Source organism: Dunckerocampus dactyliophorus, chromosome 9 (assembly GCF_027744805.1).
Source record: "Dunckerocampus dactyliophorus isolate RoL2022-P2 chromosome 9, RoL_Ddac_1.1, whole genome shotgun sequence".
Taxonomy (NCBI): Eukaryota; Metazoa; Chordata; class Actinopteri; order Syngnathiformes; family Syngnathidae; genus Dunckerocampus; species Dunckerocampus dactyliophorus.
In genome coordinates this window covers 14,565,462-14,583,745 of record NC_072827.1, presented here as the reverse complement: position 1 = coordinate 14,583,745, position 18,284 = coordinate 14,565,462, and the positions used below count along the sequence as shown (strand labels likewise).

Here is an 18,284-nt window from a genome sequence, read left to right as displayed (position 1 = left end):
AGTCGGGCCGCCCTTATCAGCAACAACTGCAATCAAGCGTTTGCGATAACTTGCAATGAGTCTTTTACAGCGAATTGTTGTAATTCAGGTACATTTGAGGGGTTTTCGAGCATGAACCGCCTTTTTGTAGAAAAACTGAGCTTTTTTTGGAATTTTGCCCATCATCCACAGTCCTTATGTGAGACATGAACACATATGTTGTTTTCTTTTCTGTGTGTTTTACAGATATAAAAACAGGTAAAAAGAGCCAGCTCATTACTGCACATATGGGACATATTTATTCCTCCTATAAAGTAAGAAGAAAGAGCTCCATTTACACATAATGTGATGTGCAAATTAGCCAAGCTACAGCGACATTGTTATTATTAACATTGTTACGCCGATCGAACTACATTACTGGCATACTGGCACTTAGCCACACCACACCGGCTAGCGACTAGCTGGCTAGCGACTAGCCGGCTAGCTTCACCACAGACTCGCCCGTAGCGCGTCAGCATCGCGCTCACAACGCCTCAGACCACTACCAAAAGGTAAGGCTACATATTCGAGATACTGCCGCTGTGTTTTTATTTCTGAGTTTGGAAAAGTTCATGCTAGGTGTAGGCGTTCACTTCTACGATGTTGCTATGTGGAATCAATGCGCTGAGCGAGGAATCTCCGATAATTCTTAGAATGGCCGAAATACGCAAAATACTGTAAGCATTACATATTACCATAAATGTACCTGTGACTACATAGTTACAGCATGTACACTACCGGTCAAAAGTTTGAGGACACCAACATTTTTCCACTTATTTATCGAAATGCAAGTCGTTCAAGTCCAATGAATAGCTTGAAACGGTACAAAGGTAAGTGGTGAAGTGCCAGAGGTTAAAAAAAAGGTAAGGTTACCCAAAACTGAAAAATAATGTGTATTTCAGAATTATACAAAAAAATACTTTTAAAGATGTTCTGCAGAAATGGAGGCTGATCAAGCCTTGGCAGTTGGTGCAACTAATTCCTACAGGGGTTCCAAGTTCTGGAGGACTTACTACCTCCTCTGTCTGCATACAACAGTGTTCGGAACACACTGTGGTACTATGCCCTCGTGAACATCAGTTGAACAGCATTGTACTGGAGAAAAGTAATTTGTTGTGACAAAAATGGCAAGAAAAATGGGAATTAACAATGGACAAGAGACAGACCATCCAACCACTTTAAAAAGTTGATTAAGGCTATGTTCACACTGCAGGGTATGATGCCCGATTCCGTTTTTTTGTTAAAATCCGATTTTCTACGTAGTCGTTCACATTCCGAAAAAATTTCGACTTGTATTTGTGTGGAATGTGAACGCAACGTGTCCGGGAAGGGACGCGCATGCGCACAAACACGCAGTTCAGTATGTTTGCGGGAGTAAACATGGCACCAGTCCTGGCACATTTGTGAAACTTCACCTGAATGAAACCACTACACTGACGAGTTGAAGAAGGAAGTCTCCTTAAATTGTAAGCAACCTATTAGAACAAGTGAAAGGGCAGCAATTCACTGCAAAGGACTGGAAAGACCGTTCCTCCGTCCGCTTCCTTTCACTCTCCATTTCCCACTAACCCAATGGCTTTACAATGAACAGTCACCTGCTATTCATTTGGGGAAAATGCACCCCAGGCATTCCAGCTTTGCCTCCTTCCCTCCTGCCCCCCTTGACATCTCCACTCTCAACATCCATTTTACCTCACATGAATCCCAGGGAGGAAATTACTCAGTCATCCATAAGCAAGGAAGGAAAAAAAATCCCGTCTTTTTCACAAACCATCAGAGAGGAACACAGAGTTGTGGACTTGTCCTGATTGTCTTGGATTTACTGCTTATTCGATATTGAAGTATCCATATTCATAGTGAAAATATTTGGTAGATACACCTTTACAAATGCAAACAAAATAAAAATGCACAACTAAATCGTAATTGTTGATTTAGTAAAAATGTCAAATGGACTTGCTTGACATAAGGGGCACATGTAAGCAACACAGTCGGGAAAAAAAAAACTGTCATAAATTTAGCAACACCTTCTACTAATATTTCATCATCAAATGAAAAACTAAACCTCGGTCAGTGGTTGTGTTACTGTGACCCCTCAGGTGTTAGTTATGAAGCCTGTCCAAGACTGTTTTCGAGTTCTGACATTAACATTCTTCATTTGTGACTGTGACCACGACACTAAACCTTTAACGGATAATAACTAAGAAAAAAATGCAATAACGCTGAACAATCTATGAGTTTTGTGGTATTGTATTTTAGCAAGACTACAAACTTTTTTTTGGTGGCAGAGTCTACATGTGTTAAGCCAATTCTTCAAAAGTCTAACATGATCTAATGAAGATGTTTATATGCGTTTTAAAAAGCTGGTTTCAACTGAATTTATGCAATACTCACTTTATAAACGTAGTGAGAGACATACAGTATCGTCTGGTTTAGGCATGGGTCGGTATGAGATTCGGACAGTATGATAACCTTGGGCAAAAATAGCACGGTTTCACTGTATTATAATTGCGGCTCTAAAATAGATAGATAGATTATTATTATTTTCAAAAACCTTTTTGAACAGAAGAGGAAAAAAAACTTCTGTTGAACAGTCATTATTAAACAGTACAATAAAACATGATGGCAGTGGAACATGTGTATTTAAAGTAAATTTTTAATTTTAAAATTTAAAATTTAAAATTTTTCGCAACACATCTCATGCCCGTGGTTTCAGGACCTCTAAGCCCAGTTCCAACTGCAAGGAATAACACAGGACATGACAAAGTATTTCCACATGGTGGCCGCGCTGGACCTCCACTTTCTTTGATAGCGTAGTACAGTATGACAGACTATTTTAGCAGTTTTGAAACCGTGACTTGTTCATACTGCGGTATACCTTCAAAAGAGTAACCAGCCCATGCCTAGTATGGATTTTATCTTCAGTAGTCTATAACACAACTACAGTCAAACCTCGATCTTTGTATGCCCCGGTTTACAACAAACCAGTACTGCCACAGACTAACTTTAAATGTCAAGAAAAGAATGTTTAATAATTTGCGTGTTTGCATACAAGCATTGTTTAGGTGTGATAAAATGTTTAATTTAACTTGAAATGAAAAGAAATAATTAAACAAATTCAGCAAAATCAACGTAAGTTCAATTTTATGGCCACGGAGAGACTGTCAGTGCTTGAGATCAATATCGAACTATTCAAGAAGGCTCAACCCAAAATACTTTATAAGGAATTGGGGGTCGGATCTCATAATTTCTGTAAAAGTCACATTTCTGTTATTTCCAGGCTATTGTCAAAAATACAACAGAGTAAAAATTTCATTGAATCTAAAATCCCCTCATCCACTTCTGATAAAAATTTCAAGGCCAGTTGAAAAATTGCAAGAATTTGCATTTTTCACTGTTGGGTCTTAAGGAGGTTCTAAGTAGAGCTTCAAAATACGAGAAGAAGAAATGGGACAAATCATTTTGAGTAAACAATTTCTTGAAAAAAAACCCAAAGTGAAATAGACTCTTCACCGGGTGATCAAACGTTTAATACCACAACCTTTCAAAGACAAGATCTTGGCAAAATCGTGGAATCAATGCCATTTTCTGTCAGGTATTCTCACTGTCATGATCTCTTGATAGTAAAGGCAAAAAAGCTTTCTCTCTTTGAACGCTGTCAGATTGTTGAGCTGCATAAGCAAGGCCTCTCGCAGCGCGCTATTGCTGCTGAGGTTGGACTCATTTCTTTTTAAAAGATTCCGAGGGTTATGGAACTAAAAAGCCAATTGATAGACCCAAAAAAAATTCACCGGCCCTGAGCTGGAGGATCGGATTGGCTGTCCTTCAAGAAATGGAATGATCCTCGGCCCAAATGGTAGTTACTGGTGCGAAGTGCAGTCCAATAACCATCAGATGGCATCTGCGAGAAAAGGTTTTTAAGAACAAAGAACGTCTTCAAAAGCCTTGTCTCCTTCAATGCCATAAAATGCCCCAATGTCCAAACATGGGACCTTGAAAGGTGGAAGAAAGTTTTATTCTTTGATGAGAAAAAATTTTACCTTGACGGTTATGATGGCTTCCAATGTTACTGGCATGACAAAAGAGATCCCACCTGATATGTTTTCCACACGGCACAGTGAAGGGGGAGCTATCTTGATCTGACTGCTTTTTCCTTCAATGGAACAATAGAGCTTCATATTGTGCAGGGGCGTCAAACGGTAGTTGGCTATGTGGAGATGTTGCAGAGGGCACCTCTCATGACTGGAGGCCCTTGTCTGTGTGATGAACAGCCTATTTCAGTTTAATGGTTGTTTGCAATAAACTGCTGACTCAAAATTTTTGTCTCACTCCCATCATTTTGAAGCTCTACTAAGAACCTCCTTAAGATCCAACAGTGCAAAATGTAAATTCTTGCACTTTTTCAACTGGTCTTAAAACTTTGATCAGGAGTGTAACAGGAAGCAAAGTCGGAAGTAACAAACAAGAAAATGAAAAAAAAAACATCAGTAGAAAATAATCGTCTGGAGCTTAGTTGAGTTCAGATAAACGTAGCAAATGCATTTGGGACTTTTGATTTGTCACCAAAATTTCACCCCGGTTTTCGCACACAGTCTCCGTTTTCATTCGACCCCCCAAAAGTACCAGAAGAGAAGGTAATTAATGAAGAATTAAAAGAAAATGTGTGTGTGTGTGCATGTGTCAATTTGTGTGCAGTTAAGTGGACATAATTTAAGTCAATCTAGTTGGATCAAGGACTACACAACTGGTAAAATTTAATTCAGTCCAAATCTCGCAAACTCCCTTTAGCGAACGCCAAAAGACCATGGGAGGTTTAAGGCCAATGTGCTCAGTCAAGCATGCGGAAAGCTGGGGCTTTCTTGGAGAACGAAAGGGGTGGGAGAGGGCTTACACAAAGCTCAACACCTCTCATAAATCAACCGAGAAAAGGTTGAACTTCCCCTTTTTGTTGTTCGTGATGTTTCACGCAGGTCACCCAAAGCAAACACATGAAAAGAGCAACACCTAGACAAAATAGCACAGGTCTTGTTGAAGGTTCTAGGTGAGAGTGAGCATTCATCCCAGAATCAAATATCATATGACAAATCCGTTATAGTGAAAAATATAAAACCAGCTGTTAAAATTACTACTCTTACAGAAATGTTGTATTTCTGAGGGGACCCACATATGGTAATTTCAATTGGGACTCTCAAAAAAACTAGCAACAGACCAAATGTGAGAGGAGTACATAAACACTGAAAACAGTGATTGCTTTAAGGAGCATTTAAGAGGACAATATATTCGATTCTTCTACTTTCATGTTAAGACAACTTACGACCAATGACCTAACATTCCTCAAGTGAGTATTTCCCAGAGCAATTCTTCCGAGCCCTGTCATAAAAGCGACAGGATTATGTGCATGTGTCATAGATATCACTCGCCCTCATGAGTTCTTTGAACTTATGGTGTAGCCAAGGGTTAATATTTGCCTTTACACACTGCTGACGCAGCATCTGAGGCACTTTTTCACTTCCACCTGTCACATTTTATGGATTTGTTTGAGGATATTTTAAAGGAGCTTAATATAACCACTTTGGCACTAATCAATTAATCATAATGTTGCCGGAGGAAGACTCTTCCGAAGGTCTTCTTTCAAGGGCTTTCATACAAGACATCCTCCATCCTTGTCCTCATGTATTTACTTTATTATCTAGCTATTTAGTGAAAATGTCTCTATTGAGATACAGAATTCAATCTTCCAGACAGCTTTTTTCCAATAGGCAGTATTTTCTGTCTACTCTAGAGTCTTACATTAGATCAGGGGTATCCAAACTAGGGAATATCGCCCCATCGCCTCGGATCATATCGGTATCGGTTCTGCTGCCGGTAATGATATCGGCTTGCGAGTGAGAGCTCATCAAACAGTTTTACTATGCCCACGATCTGGAATTATTCCCAAGTTTCACCTTTGGATTGTAAATATGCAATTTGCAACGACTCTAGAAGGCTGGTTATGCAAGGAAGGAGTAAGGTGTCTTCATTCAATACTTCTAATGTAATATCACACCACAAACACACGGTTTTTGAAACAACACACCACCAAAATGTCATTAGCTTGAAATTTTGTGCTGAAGTCTGCTTCAATGGGCTCAACTGCATCGCAGGCATACACACAGCCAACACAGATGGCAAGAACCGTAGCAAATGTATTCATAATGTCTCCTGAATGTTCCAGTGTACATACAATACATACAGTCGTGAAAAAATTAGGACAATTAGGGTTCTCCTAGCGGCAAAATTTAATAATCATTAAACAAATTATCAATAGCTTATGGACAGTTAGTTGCCGCCTATGCCCCTGCAAAGACGTTTTGATGGATGACGGCCAAGTTGCTCAACCAAACTTGCTCAGATTTTACAGACGTGTGTTTTTTAGTGTGTACCAAATTACGTGGTGAAATTTCAAGTGAATTCGCCTTATGGTGTCAAAGTTTGGAGGTTAACAGCAATGCCACCATGTGGTGTATTTGTCAGAAAAATAATAGCACAGGTAACAATCGGACTGCGTGTTTTGCCAAAATTTTACCCAATTTTATGCAGTGGTTTAGAAGTTTACGAGTTACACCATGGGGTGGCCTCGTTTGTTTACAACTGTAGATCTTTCAGCTTATCTGTGACAATTACAAAACAGTCTCTGACATCATCATAACAGTTTAAATCCGATTCATACCAATTAGTATAAGATGTGAATTCGGTCCCTGGGCACTACATGGTTTTTGCCTGCAGCTACAGCGACGGTATAAATGCAGAGAACAGTACTCACTGCATATTGGACATATGACATCTTTATGACATCGTCTTTATGTGACATCTGTATGTCATCTTTAATAAGCAGTGCTTTGAGGCAATTATTTTGTTTGATTTGCAGTCACTATTTAGCACTATACAGTCAAACCTCGATTTTCTTACAAACAAGTTTTGGTATGATTCGGTTTTTGTCAAAACCTTTTGGCAAGTTTTGTCTTGGTTTTTGTACACTGTCTCAGTTTTTGTACAATACTACACTTAAACTGTACTGTAGCATTCGGTGAACTCAAGGGCCCAAATAAAGCACCCTGGTTGGATGTATGGAACGGTTTAATTGGATTTATGTTATTTCCTAGGAGAAGAATTGCCTCGGTTTTCGTACGTTTCAGTTTTTGTCTGACATTTTGAAATGATTTAAAAATAAATGAGGTACCACTAAAAAGTATCAAGTAGCAAATGGAAACTGAATGGGTGGACTAGTGAGAAATTTTCAGAGAAGCAGAGAAGATAACCACATTCTGGCTTATTTTACAGCCAAAACAACGGGTGCTTCAGAAGATGATAGATTATTTAAAATGGGATGTAATCGTTAACATGAAAAGAGAAACACTACACATTCTTAATAGCAGACGTGTCCTTAAATATTTTATTTATGTTTCTATGTTCCTTAGTCACCCTATTTGAGTCATCTTGGATGCAAAAACAACTTCAAGAAGGCGTGTTAATATTAACAATATTGTCTGGCCAGATCCCCAAAGAATGATGGGACTCATATTGAACCCATTACGAATACATGAGCTCACTCTGTAATACAGTGCTTTGATGCAGTCAATCAGTGACCCCAAGCAACGCGGGGGGGGACTTAGAGGGTCTTTTAGAAACACCACATTCCCCTCTTCTCTGAAAGAATGGTAATTAACCGATGAAGAGCTCTGTAAGATTATCCGGTCTCCTCGTCAAGAACTCTAGCTCCACCAGTGGTGTGCAGTCATGTCCCAAAGGACCACTGCAGAATGGGGAAGGATGGATCTCAATGGTCTATTCAACTACTCCCCTCTTTCATCCTTTATTCAGCTCAAGAAGAGGACAACAGCATGCACTGCTGTAGATTTTAGACAGGAATGTTCTTTCATATCAGCAGAAATGAAGAAAAGCCCCCTTTTAAGTCAAATTTGGAAGTGACCGTCACAATGCTTTTAGATACACAAACGTTTACTTACATATTACACCTTCAAGGGCAAATAAGTCCACAAACAACCCCTCAGTGAGTGCAGGAGTTCACGGCATATTAAATTATACAAGAGAAAACAAAAATAGCTGTGTGTTCCAACCACCTAGAGAGGGGACACAGAGGAACCAAGGGTTTCGGAAAGGATGAGACAGAGACGACATCCTAAATCCAGTTGGCATCTCAACTGTAAAGAACAAGTGAAAACTGCATATTTTCAACTTGATTCCCGAGCATCCTCTGGTTAACCTGCCTAAGAACTCCCTAATTCAAATGTGTCACAGTGCCAAGACCCCCCTCAGCCTGGGACCTAACCCTACACCCAACCCCCGACAAGTGGACCACCCAATAAGTTGTTTGGCTTTCTTGATCTGATGAGATTCAGACCAATGTCATTCATCAAGCAAGGCAGAAACATCTCTTTTATCATCTTCGGCAACATCAATAAAACACATGCATTTAGCAACTCGCATCTGTTTCTCCAAGAACTAACAACTTTCTGCCATGTGTATATTGTCCATCCATGTCACAGGCATCCACACTGAGAGTTTCGAATGATTCTGATCATTACATTGCAGTTAAGAAGTCATCTCACCCAGAACATGCAGGACAGACAGACCCAAGTACGAGCAGGACCAGCCAAAGCGGTTGGCAAGCTGAGAGAGACTGATGGCATGGTGACGGACGGGAGGGATGCTGCGGTCGCTACACACCAGTAGGCTTCTTGCGGTCTAATCCAGCCTGAAGAAAACGTTGCCAACACTGCAAAGCCATTCCGACAGTGGATGCACAGGGCACATACACTTTCTCTTAACTTCACTTTCCCGCAATGTCAGACAGGGTCGGTCATCTAATTGGATCCTGACTGCCTCTCCTCTCTACTCACTCTGCCTCTCTTTCCCTCTGCCGGGGAAAGTTTCACAAAGCTTTTTTGGATCAAGGGTGGGTCAGGCAGCCCCAACCTCTCCACATGGTGCAAAGGGGGCGGGGGTACTCTTATTATCCATTTCTCCTGCCACTCCTCTTTCTATCTCATTACATCTCTCACTCCCTTCCTCCCCCCTCTTCGTTGCACTTATTTTAATTTAATTCATTCCTTGATCCCTAACCCCCTCCTGTGCAGAACCCTTCAGCATCCCTTCACCTCCCCCTCTCATCCATTTTGTGCAATATTTGCTCCTTCTATTATTGTTCTGTAGTATTTCTTCAGGCATTATCTTAACTAAAATGATAGTTTTTCTTGATGTCAAGCCCTCAGAACCAATTTGTTTTATATTATGTCATATATTCATTCATTCAGGGTCACAAGTGGTCTGGAGTCATACAGTAAGATACAGGTACCTGTGAGAGCTGGACCGGAAGGCACTCAATCACAGGGCACATATAATGGAGATCAGGGTTCTCAAACTCAACTTATCTGGGGGCAGCTGGACGTAGAGTCTGGGTGAGGCTGTGCCACATCAAGTATTGACTCTGGAATCAGTTTCCAACTGACTGTGAGCTGTCACAAGGCCATAAAGAATATGAAACCGAGTTGCCCAAGAGATGGTCACTTCAGCTTGCTTAAAAGTAGCCGTTCTTTATTTCGGCAAGCAGCAGAATTCGCAGTGAGGGTGATGTGGACTCGTAACTTGTCCATTTTATTACCGCACATTAGCGAGGAAAATGCTGGGTAACGAGAGTCTGTGCGAGGATAGCTGTTATTCCCCCGCGCCTTCCTCACCTTTGCTCACGTTCTCAACGCCGCTTGCGAGTACTTCCGCCCGGCTGGGTGATGTTTGTAAACTCCGGTGCGGTACTCGGGAGATCTTAAGGAAGTGTTGAAGATGAGTGATAAAAATGTTGCCAATTTCCAATATCAAAACTCTCTTGTCGAGCTTGTTGAGAAACCAGACCCCACATGAGCAAAATAATAAATACAAAACCGCAAATCTGAAAGAGACGATGGGCTTCAGTGTGTGTGCCTCATCTTGATTTAAATACAGATCTTCTGTTGAACACACATCATTTTAAATTCTTTATTAACACAAATGAGGCTGAATTTGTCTCAAAATAGGCTATTTATAACAAAAACAAAGACTTTCTGTGTGAAAATGTATGCTGAGCAACAGCCGTGGCCACCCCCACACCAGAGCCAGAATCTTGATCAATCAATTCGACTGCGAGATTGAGAGTCGAATCAGACTCCTCTGAATTGATTCGTTGAATAGTCGACTATTCTAAGACGCACCCAGTTAACGCGAAACATATACTGTACTTTGAGCAACTATTTGGTGCCACAAGGCACGGTGGGAGCCAGCATCACTCCTGTCACTCTGGTGTATTAGTCTTCATAGTAGTAGGAGTTGCATGTTGTGTTGTCATTTTTGTGTTTGCACCGTGATTGTAGACCCCCCTGTTCATTTCACTGTGTGGAAAGCTCGCTGTGAGTTCAGTGTTGGCTGTTGCTTGCCCAATTAAAGAGCCTCTTTGTGGGCCACACTTATACACGTTCGGGTCAAGTAGGGGGCCACAAAAGTATTCACACTCACATTAAAAACCCAAATTTGAGTCTCCAATTAACCTAACATTCATGTTTTAGGACTGGGGGACAAAACCAGAGCACCCAAAATAAAGCCACACTGTCATAGAGAGAACATGCAAACTCCACACAGACAGAACCTGTCATGTTTTGGCTTTGTGGCGCTGTGGCAACGACCCCAAGATGCGAGAGAGCAGGTCGCATATGCAGGTAAGAGTATATTTTAATAATAATGGCTGCTGTGCAGCAGCAGGAATACAGCAAAGAGCAGTTCAATTAACACTTTAACACTGACAATGCTCTGACAAACAGCGGCAGGTGCAGAAACGGAAGTAATACCAAAATAAGGGCATGAAACAGGAACTAAGACATAAATAAAAAAATAAACCAAACTGTTACGTGGGCTAACTCACAGAGTTGACAGGACCACGCTGGATTTGTTATACATTATCATTAAACTTCTTATTTTTATTCCTGGAGCTGAAAAAGTAAGATGTTTTTGGTATTTTTCATGACCATTCCATTGTAAATAAGAAGGGACAGTTCTCAGTTGACCAATCAATAGACAGCAGTGTGTCCTTCTCCATCGTACACAAGCATGCCATACAGCACGACTGTGACTGGTAATCCACATGAAAACTAGTTTAGATGTGAGATCATGACTCCTGAATCAAACCATACTACTTGGTGAAAACAAGGCTTTCATTTTAGTCTTGGCCTACTCACACTAGACTATTTGTGCCATGTTGGACCTCAGCGCGATTCCTCCTCCCTCCCCTGGTCGCTGCTGGCCTGCACTCAAAGTGCTTCGTGACGTTTTCTTGTCCCATTACTTCTATACTAATGTATTACTACAATTTTATGACTTTGTGTATTATTTCCAGGCTCATTTCGAATATGAGCACTGCTCAGGGCATTCACATGAGCCAAACCTGCCAGACGTTAGGTGTGAAGTTGGTCCAAGCACGGTATGCCTGGCCTAGATCTTAAAAATTTTGCATCCAATTTGAATGATACAATATCATTGACAAATTTCGTGGGATTGCGATTTCTGAACGTCTATGAATTTGACATGTTTCCTGACTGTGTGTGTGGCTGTGTGGAAAGAGGGCAGTTGAGTTTACCGATGCTGTTTTGTCGTGGTTTGGCCAACAATAGCCTGTTTTGCAATAAGGAGACTGTCGATGGACCACCTCCTTGTCATCCTTACAACACCCGGGGAGACGTTACAATACAATCTTTATCGTTAATGATGGAAGACCAATATTGAGCACAGGGTATTCTTCCGTGGCGCGCCATGCTATAACTATTTTTCCAGAAAGTCTCACGTTCAAGTTTTTAATTAATTAATAGGAGTGCGTACGCACAGTCATGGCCAAAAATATTGAAATGCCAAAGATGCCATTGTTTTTGATTCCCAAGATTCCAATGTTTATTGCCTTGCCTGTATAGAATACAATAAAATCTGCTTAATTCATACAGCCGCGGCCAAAAACGTTGGCGTTTTTGGCATGCCAATATGTTGTAACATATTGGGGTCAAGAATCCTGAACACTTCCGTTATGCCGAGGAGACCAAACTGGCGTGGGAGGAAGGAAAACTATATGTTGTAACATATTGGCATGACTGTAACCACAAAATGACATGACACGGAACGCTGTCAACTGAGGACCCCCTATATATGCACATAGGCCTTTAAAGGACATTTCCAATACATTCTTATTTCATAAACCATATATTTATGCTAAGTGTAGACTTACATCTCTTAATCAACAGTTAACAACAGTCACACATGACAAACTTACATAAATGCATGCATAGATTCTAAAACAAACACCACCATTGGGTCTTGATAACTAGCTGACTAGCTTGGTTCATGGCTCTGTACAAACGAGCCTCCCTTAATGACCGCTTTCTCATCTGTTATCCGCAAATTGCAGCCATTCTTCATGTATGTTTTGCTATTGACTTGTTGACTTTTGTTTATGTTCCAACACATTGCACGTGGTTTACCCCTGCTTTCATTGAGAACATTACGGAACCGTTGAGCATGTGAGTGTGCAATGCGACAACAAATTTGACAGGTTAGACCAGGGGCATAAAACTCATTTTCATCATGGGCCACTTGGCAGTTACGGCTGCCCTCAGAAGGCCGCTTGTACCTGCAAATCCATATAAATGTATAACCGCCTCATTATTACAAAATTGCCCCTTCATTTGATTTTTGTCATTACTTGTCAACAAACTGATGGAAAACATGCTTTGGAGTCAGAAGTCAAGGTAAAGCAGATATTAAAGTTAAGCTATTATAGATTTGCTGACAAAAATATGCCTGGAATAACTTGTTGCATGAATTAATGATGAGTTAAGAAGAACTGCAATTGCATGCAGTATAGTTTTTTTCTCACAATTAAAATCCATTTAGCACGAAAGATGAAGTGCCTTATTGACTTTGCAATCTCAACATCATAAAATCCTGAAGGGTGGAGTTAAAATTAAAAATAATGTAATCACCCAATGTCCGTGAATGCACCTCACTTTCTTATCTGCACTGTTTGCTTGTTACGCCGCTGCAAAGGTGCACGCCATGTTTCTGGGGGGTTGTCCGTCCGACACAAAGTTGCAGATATCTGCTAGAGAACAGCGCGCCATAAAGAGACAGCGTGTTGAAAACGGTCCCTTAAAATATACAATATATGAGAAGATTGAGTTGAAAAATTCCTGCAATTTGGGTCACCAATTGTCATTGTGCGGTAATGGTGGGTCCTGCGGCAAAACCAGTTAAAAGCCACTGAACTAAAGAACGTCTATTGGCTATTTTTGTATTCCACTTTAGTTAGCTTGAGTTAGCTCACAGATAATATGTGTAATACACTGTATGTAATGCTACATCTGACCACTTATTATGATCTGTACACTCTCAACTTTAAAATGTGAGTACATTGAATGGCTGATGAGGTGTTTAGTAAGGGACCTACATCAAATCCATGACCAGAACATGGTAGCTTTAGGCACATCCCTTTCTAAACCGTATGTAAGCATATTGTATTATATAACACAAACACACACACACACCTTAAACCCTTGTTCAAAATCAGCAAAAAAAAGTGTGCAAACTAATTCTGGGTTCCATGGTCTGCAACAAACAAAGATTCTTTCACAACCGAGTTACACTTTTTTTCCTCAAGAACATAAACACTGGCAATTGAAACTATCAAATCTACTACATGTACACATAAACAGCTACAGTATGTCTCCCTTTCACATATACTCGCACATCTTGGGATCTTTCTCCCACCCTGAAAAACTACACAAACGCACAAGCAGAAACACACAAACGAGAGGATTAATCCCTTGGCATTTCCCGCAGACCACCCTTAGAGAAGCAAAATCACCAAGGAAGTCTGAAACCGTTTAACCCTAAATCCTACAAAATGGGAATTAGCTTAATGTGTTTCATTCAACATGTTTACTCTTAATTCACTATAAATCTCTATACATTGTCTATATGACACAATCTGTGCTGACTAAAAACCTGACAAGCCAGTCAAAATTTAAATTTGAGGTATATTGAAACACTTCTTCAGAGTTCAAATCACCACCACAGCATAAAAACATGTAAAAAGCTAACCGTGCAATATTAAGTTCATAAAAAATAGAGGTAAATAAAACCTTGTACTCACAAGCCATTCATGTCACTGATAACAATCGTGATGATTGGACACCATAAGATTTTTTTTTAAATATTTTTTGATTGCATTCATGTGGAGTAATTTGGCCCCATAACTATAGCCTCCGCCCGATTTTGTCATCGCTACACCTCAGTCACGTAACAATTACAACCATGGAATTTCCATTTCACCTACAACTAACAATTTCAAAATATACATAGAACAGAAAATCCTTGCACTGAGCTCTGCAGGTTCGCTGTCATATGCTTGTGGTTTTGCTCTCCACATCATACTCATCAAAACATGTTTGTTTCAACCAAACACACATTAAAGTAGAATAATCACAAAATCCCAATAAATATTATCTTTACTTAAAATCATGCAACAACCTAGTAATTGAATATGCTTATTGGCATTCATATCACCAATGAGTGCAAGTTAATAGGATAATCAAATACAACTGCTCCCACTAGTGGTCACATATCACATCACCTCACCATGGACACAAATGTGCAAGCATGTGTTTGTGCACGGGGGTGGGAAGTATTAAAATGGGAGGGTGTGTTTATTTTGAAAAGGCTAATCAGATCATTTATGGGATTTGTTTTACGACCGTTTTACCCATTCTCTCTTGTGAAGCACCAGAAGGGGGACGGTGCAGCACTCACACAGCTGAGTAGATTATCCACACACGTGTCAACAGGCGGGGGATTCAAAATGTAAAAAAAATGCACGTAAAAGGGCATAAAAAGTGACAAACACAGCAAAGGGATGTGTCCTGCTCTCTTGGCTGATGTCCATCGAGCTGCTAGGAAAGGGGGAGTCAGCGTGTTGACATACAGGAAGAACACACTGCAGCACGCCCCTCAACACACACACACACACACACACGTGCAAACACCCATTCCCACCCCCACAACTCCCATCTGTTGAAAACAATTGACACCCGGCCCTCCCTTTGCATAACACTCACATGTAAGACCACATTTTCCCCTGTTCTCCATCCTGAGAGGAGGCACCCTGCGCTCATCAGGACACACACTGGCACATGGAAAAAATAACAGTAAGATAATAACGACAGTAACACGGCGACTGCATCAGATTCCCATAAATTGTCAGGCATACAGACAAAAAATAATCAAATGTATAATCTTGAAATTAAGAGTGTAGCATACAGAGTACAGGAAGAACGGTATATGGCGGTATTCGTGAGATTAAGTTCCAATGGATGCACCCCGTAACGTGCAGTCATGAGAGGCAGGTCATGATGAGAAATTTTAAAACGAATACAGTAAAGATGACATAAAATAAATATGAGTATTTGTCCATTAAACTGCATAATACATGTATTTTCTGTATGATTCCCGTTGTTTTTTAACATTTTCTTCAGTAAAAATCGCTGAATTTGCACATTTCCTGTTCAAATACAGGGCAGACAACCTAAGATGAGGCTGCCGCAAGTGTCCCTTCTCGACTCAGTGTGCAAGCCCAGCCGACCGTCTGTGGAATGAGTGGGATCTCGGTGCCTGCCAGTTTGTGTTTGTCAGCATGTCACCAATAATATAATGTTGCGGAAACATTTATTATACACCGTGACTTTCTACAGCCCGTGTAGTTGTAGGGCCCTATAATTTCCACGTTAACGGGATTGCGGAATTGGCCAATAAAAACAGAATCTTGCGGAAATTGCCATATAAAGTGAATGAAATGCCATAATTGTGAGGAGAAGGAACGCTGGTGTGGGGAACTATTTCCCCCGCAGACTGCTCATTCAAAGCGGCATGCCCTCCTGAACTAAACATGTCAAGGCGGCAAAATGACAAACAAGGCGGCGAAAACACTTACTTGTCTATGATGGCTGGGTTAGCTTAGTTGAGTGGCGCATGCTAGTGCGGCTGTGTGTGTGCCACTCAGGTGTATGAGTTGTGTTTTAGGTAATGTAACCGAGCGCTTAGGCTGTCCGCTGACTTTGTGCATGAAATAACAATGACAGCCATGGCTGCAAGAAGCACCCAGCAATGCAATACACCCCAAAATTGGACTTAAAAAAAATCAGCGAAAGAGCGAATCCGCAAAAGGTGAACCACGATGTGGTGAGGGAACACCAAAAGGTGATCAGACTTTTTCAACAGTATCAGAACTTTCCCTGGGGATGGATAGCGTGCATGTACATCATATACAGATAAAAGGGAAGAATGTTTACAAATAAAACTGATAAACAGTTAATAACAAATAAATAAAAAATAAATAAATGGGACTAAGAAGTATTTGATAACGTTTTTTTTTTTAAACCAAAGTGAATTATTCTCTTGCTGCCTGTATTAACATTTTTTTTAAACTCCCAAAGGAGCCAGTGCTGGTCATGAAACTTATCACGTCATTGGAAACACCCATAAAAATGCCTATTTTTGACGCTCTAACCCTAACTAGCAGTAAATGAACGTGTTCACAGAAACCGGTACCTGTGAGTCCCGACTGAGTAAGAAACGTGCAAGTTTTGAACAACTCACTGGCGACTCACACATTTCTACGTGAACTGTGGGCTTTCCAGTGAAAAGAACAGCCATGGTCAAAAGAAAATGCCAATCTGATGAGCATATGTGTTCAACCCCAACATACGGTACCTCACTGGCTTTGCTACATACAGCTACTGTATAAAAACATGTGATTTTTCACACAGTGCTTAATTCGCAGCATCGTAAAGTCATGTGGAAATTCATGCTTGTGCTAGCCCAACATGACGGCCGATGTCTACACTGACACTTAGCATTTTGTGTGCATACAGAAAGTGCAAGTGCGCCATCAGTACCTGGATGTTGCACTCAACACGGCCCAAATGGGGATTGTGGAGCAAAGGAGCCCAATTAGCCTCAATCATCGACATCTTGGCTACCTAATGGAACTGGAGGGACTAACTTGAGTGGTTGCAATTTACAATTAAAAAGGAGAAGAAGAAGAGGAAGCGGATAAATATTGTGATCGTCTTTTCCGGTAAGTGTGCAACAAAAGTAATCGATTTAGGACAGCATTACACTGTCAAAATCTGTCAAAATAATGTTTAAGCTGTTATTTTAAGGTAAAAATGCATCAAAATAGTACAATAATCTTTACATTGGAGGTGTGCATAATTCTTAACTATTTTCTTGATCATTTAGCTTCCAATATGCAGAATTGCATGTTCATCGTTCAACTTCAGATGCACTTTTAGTGCACTTCAGCTGTTTTTAGGCCGTTGCATTGCATTCCTCAATTCATTTAAGTGATTACATTGTCAGGGTATGTAGCGCATTTACGAGATTAATAGTCTTATTCAGCAAATCGACCATCAGGCAACGTGCCCAAGTCAGCCGTGAATATGCGACCCTGTCTATGTGTGTGCTTATTTTCCTAACATTGTGAGGACATGTCTCCATTGGGGAACAAAAGAATCGTTGGTTAAAGATCAAATTAAGGTAAGCCGTCAAGAAATTAAATCATGCTAATTCATAAAAAGGCCTAAAAATGCCTCATGTAAAGCATGGGTGTTCAACATGCAGGCCGTATTAGTATACAGTACTGTATTGCTGTATTGTACTTACAAAAGGTGCACTTACAGAACATCACGTCTTGTCAAAGCATCTTCCAGATGGAAAATCTTGAGTGAACTGACCTGCGAGACAGCGCCCTCTGCCAGATTCATAGCTGCAGCAGTCTTATTTTCCCCTGCAGATAGCGCCATCAAACCTCTTTCTATTCAAGTTAGCAAAAAATATGTATTTTTCAAAATTTAAATAGAGAAAATAAATCAGCGAATGCTGTATGTGGGGGAAATACGGCCATTCAATTTAATTGCACCCAAAAACCTCTGAGCAACTTGTTCCAGCCGACATATGTTGAAACTAGGGATGCACGATATTTATATAGAGATCGATACCAATACCAGTTGTATTATTTCTTAAATTTCGATTTAATTGTAGTTTGTGTACACCTGGAAATAAGAACGACTCAAACTAAATTGAATTTGAAAAAATACCTCTAGATTTGTCGTAAAATATGCCAAATATCACCACTATTAACAAAACAT

The 18,284-nt window shown here is 40.4% G+C and overlaps 1 protein-coding gene across 8 annotated transcripts in view; it reads right to left on the bottom strand.

Moving 5' to 3' along the window:
- The window catches only part of tns1b (tensin 1b), a 172,390-nt gene that overhangs the window by 135,276 nt on the left and 18,830 nt on the right, over window positions 1-18,284 (bottom strand). Inside the window, exon 1 of one of the 8 annotated variants that reach the window (XM_054786472.1) lies at window positions 8,625-8,923. The exons of the other annotated variants lie outside the window; for them this stretch is intronic. Coding sequence (XP_054642447.1) covers window positions 8,625-8,705 — 81 coding nt within the window. The 5' untranslated portion in view covers window positions 8,706-8,923. Of the gene's footprint in view, window positions 1-8,624; window positions 8,924-18,284 lie in introns of those variants that run through there. 8 annotated transcript variants of the gene reach the window in all.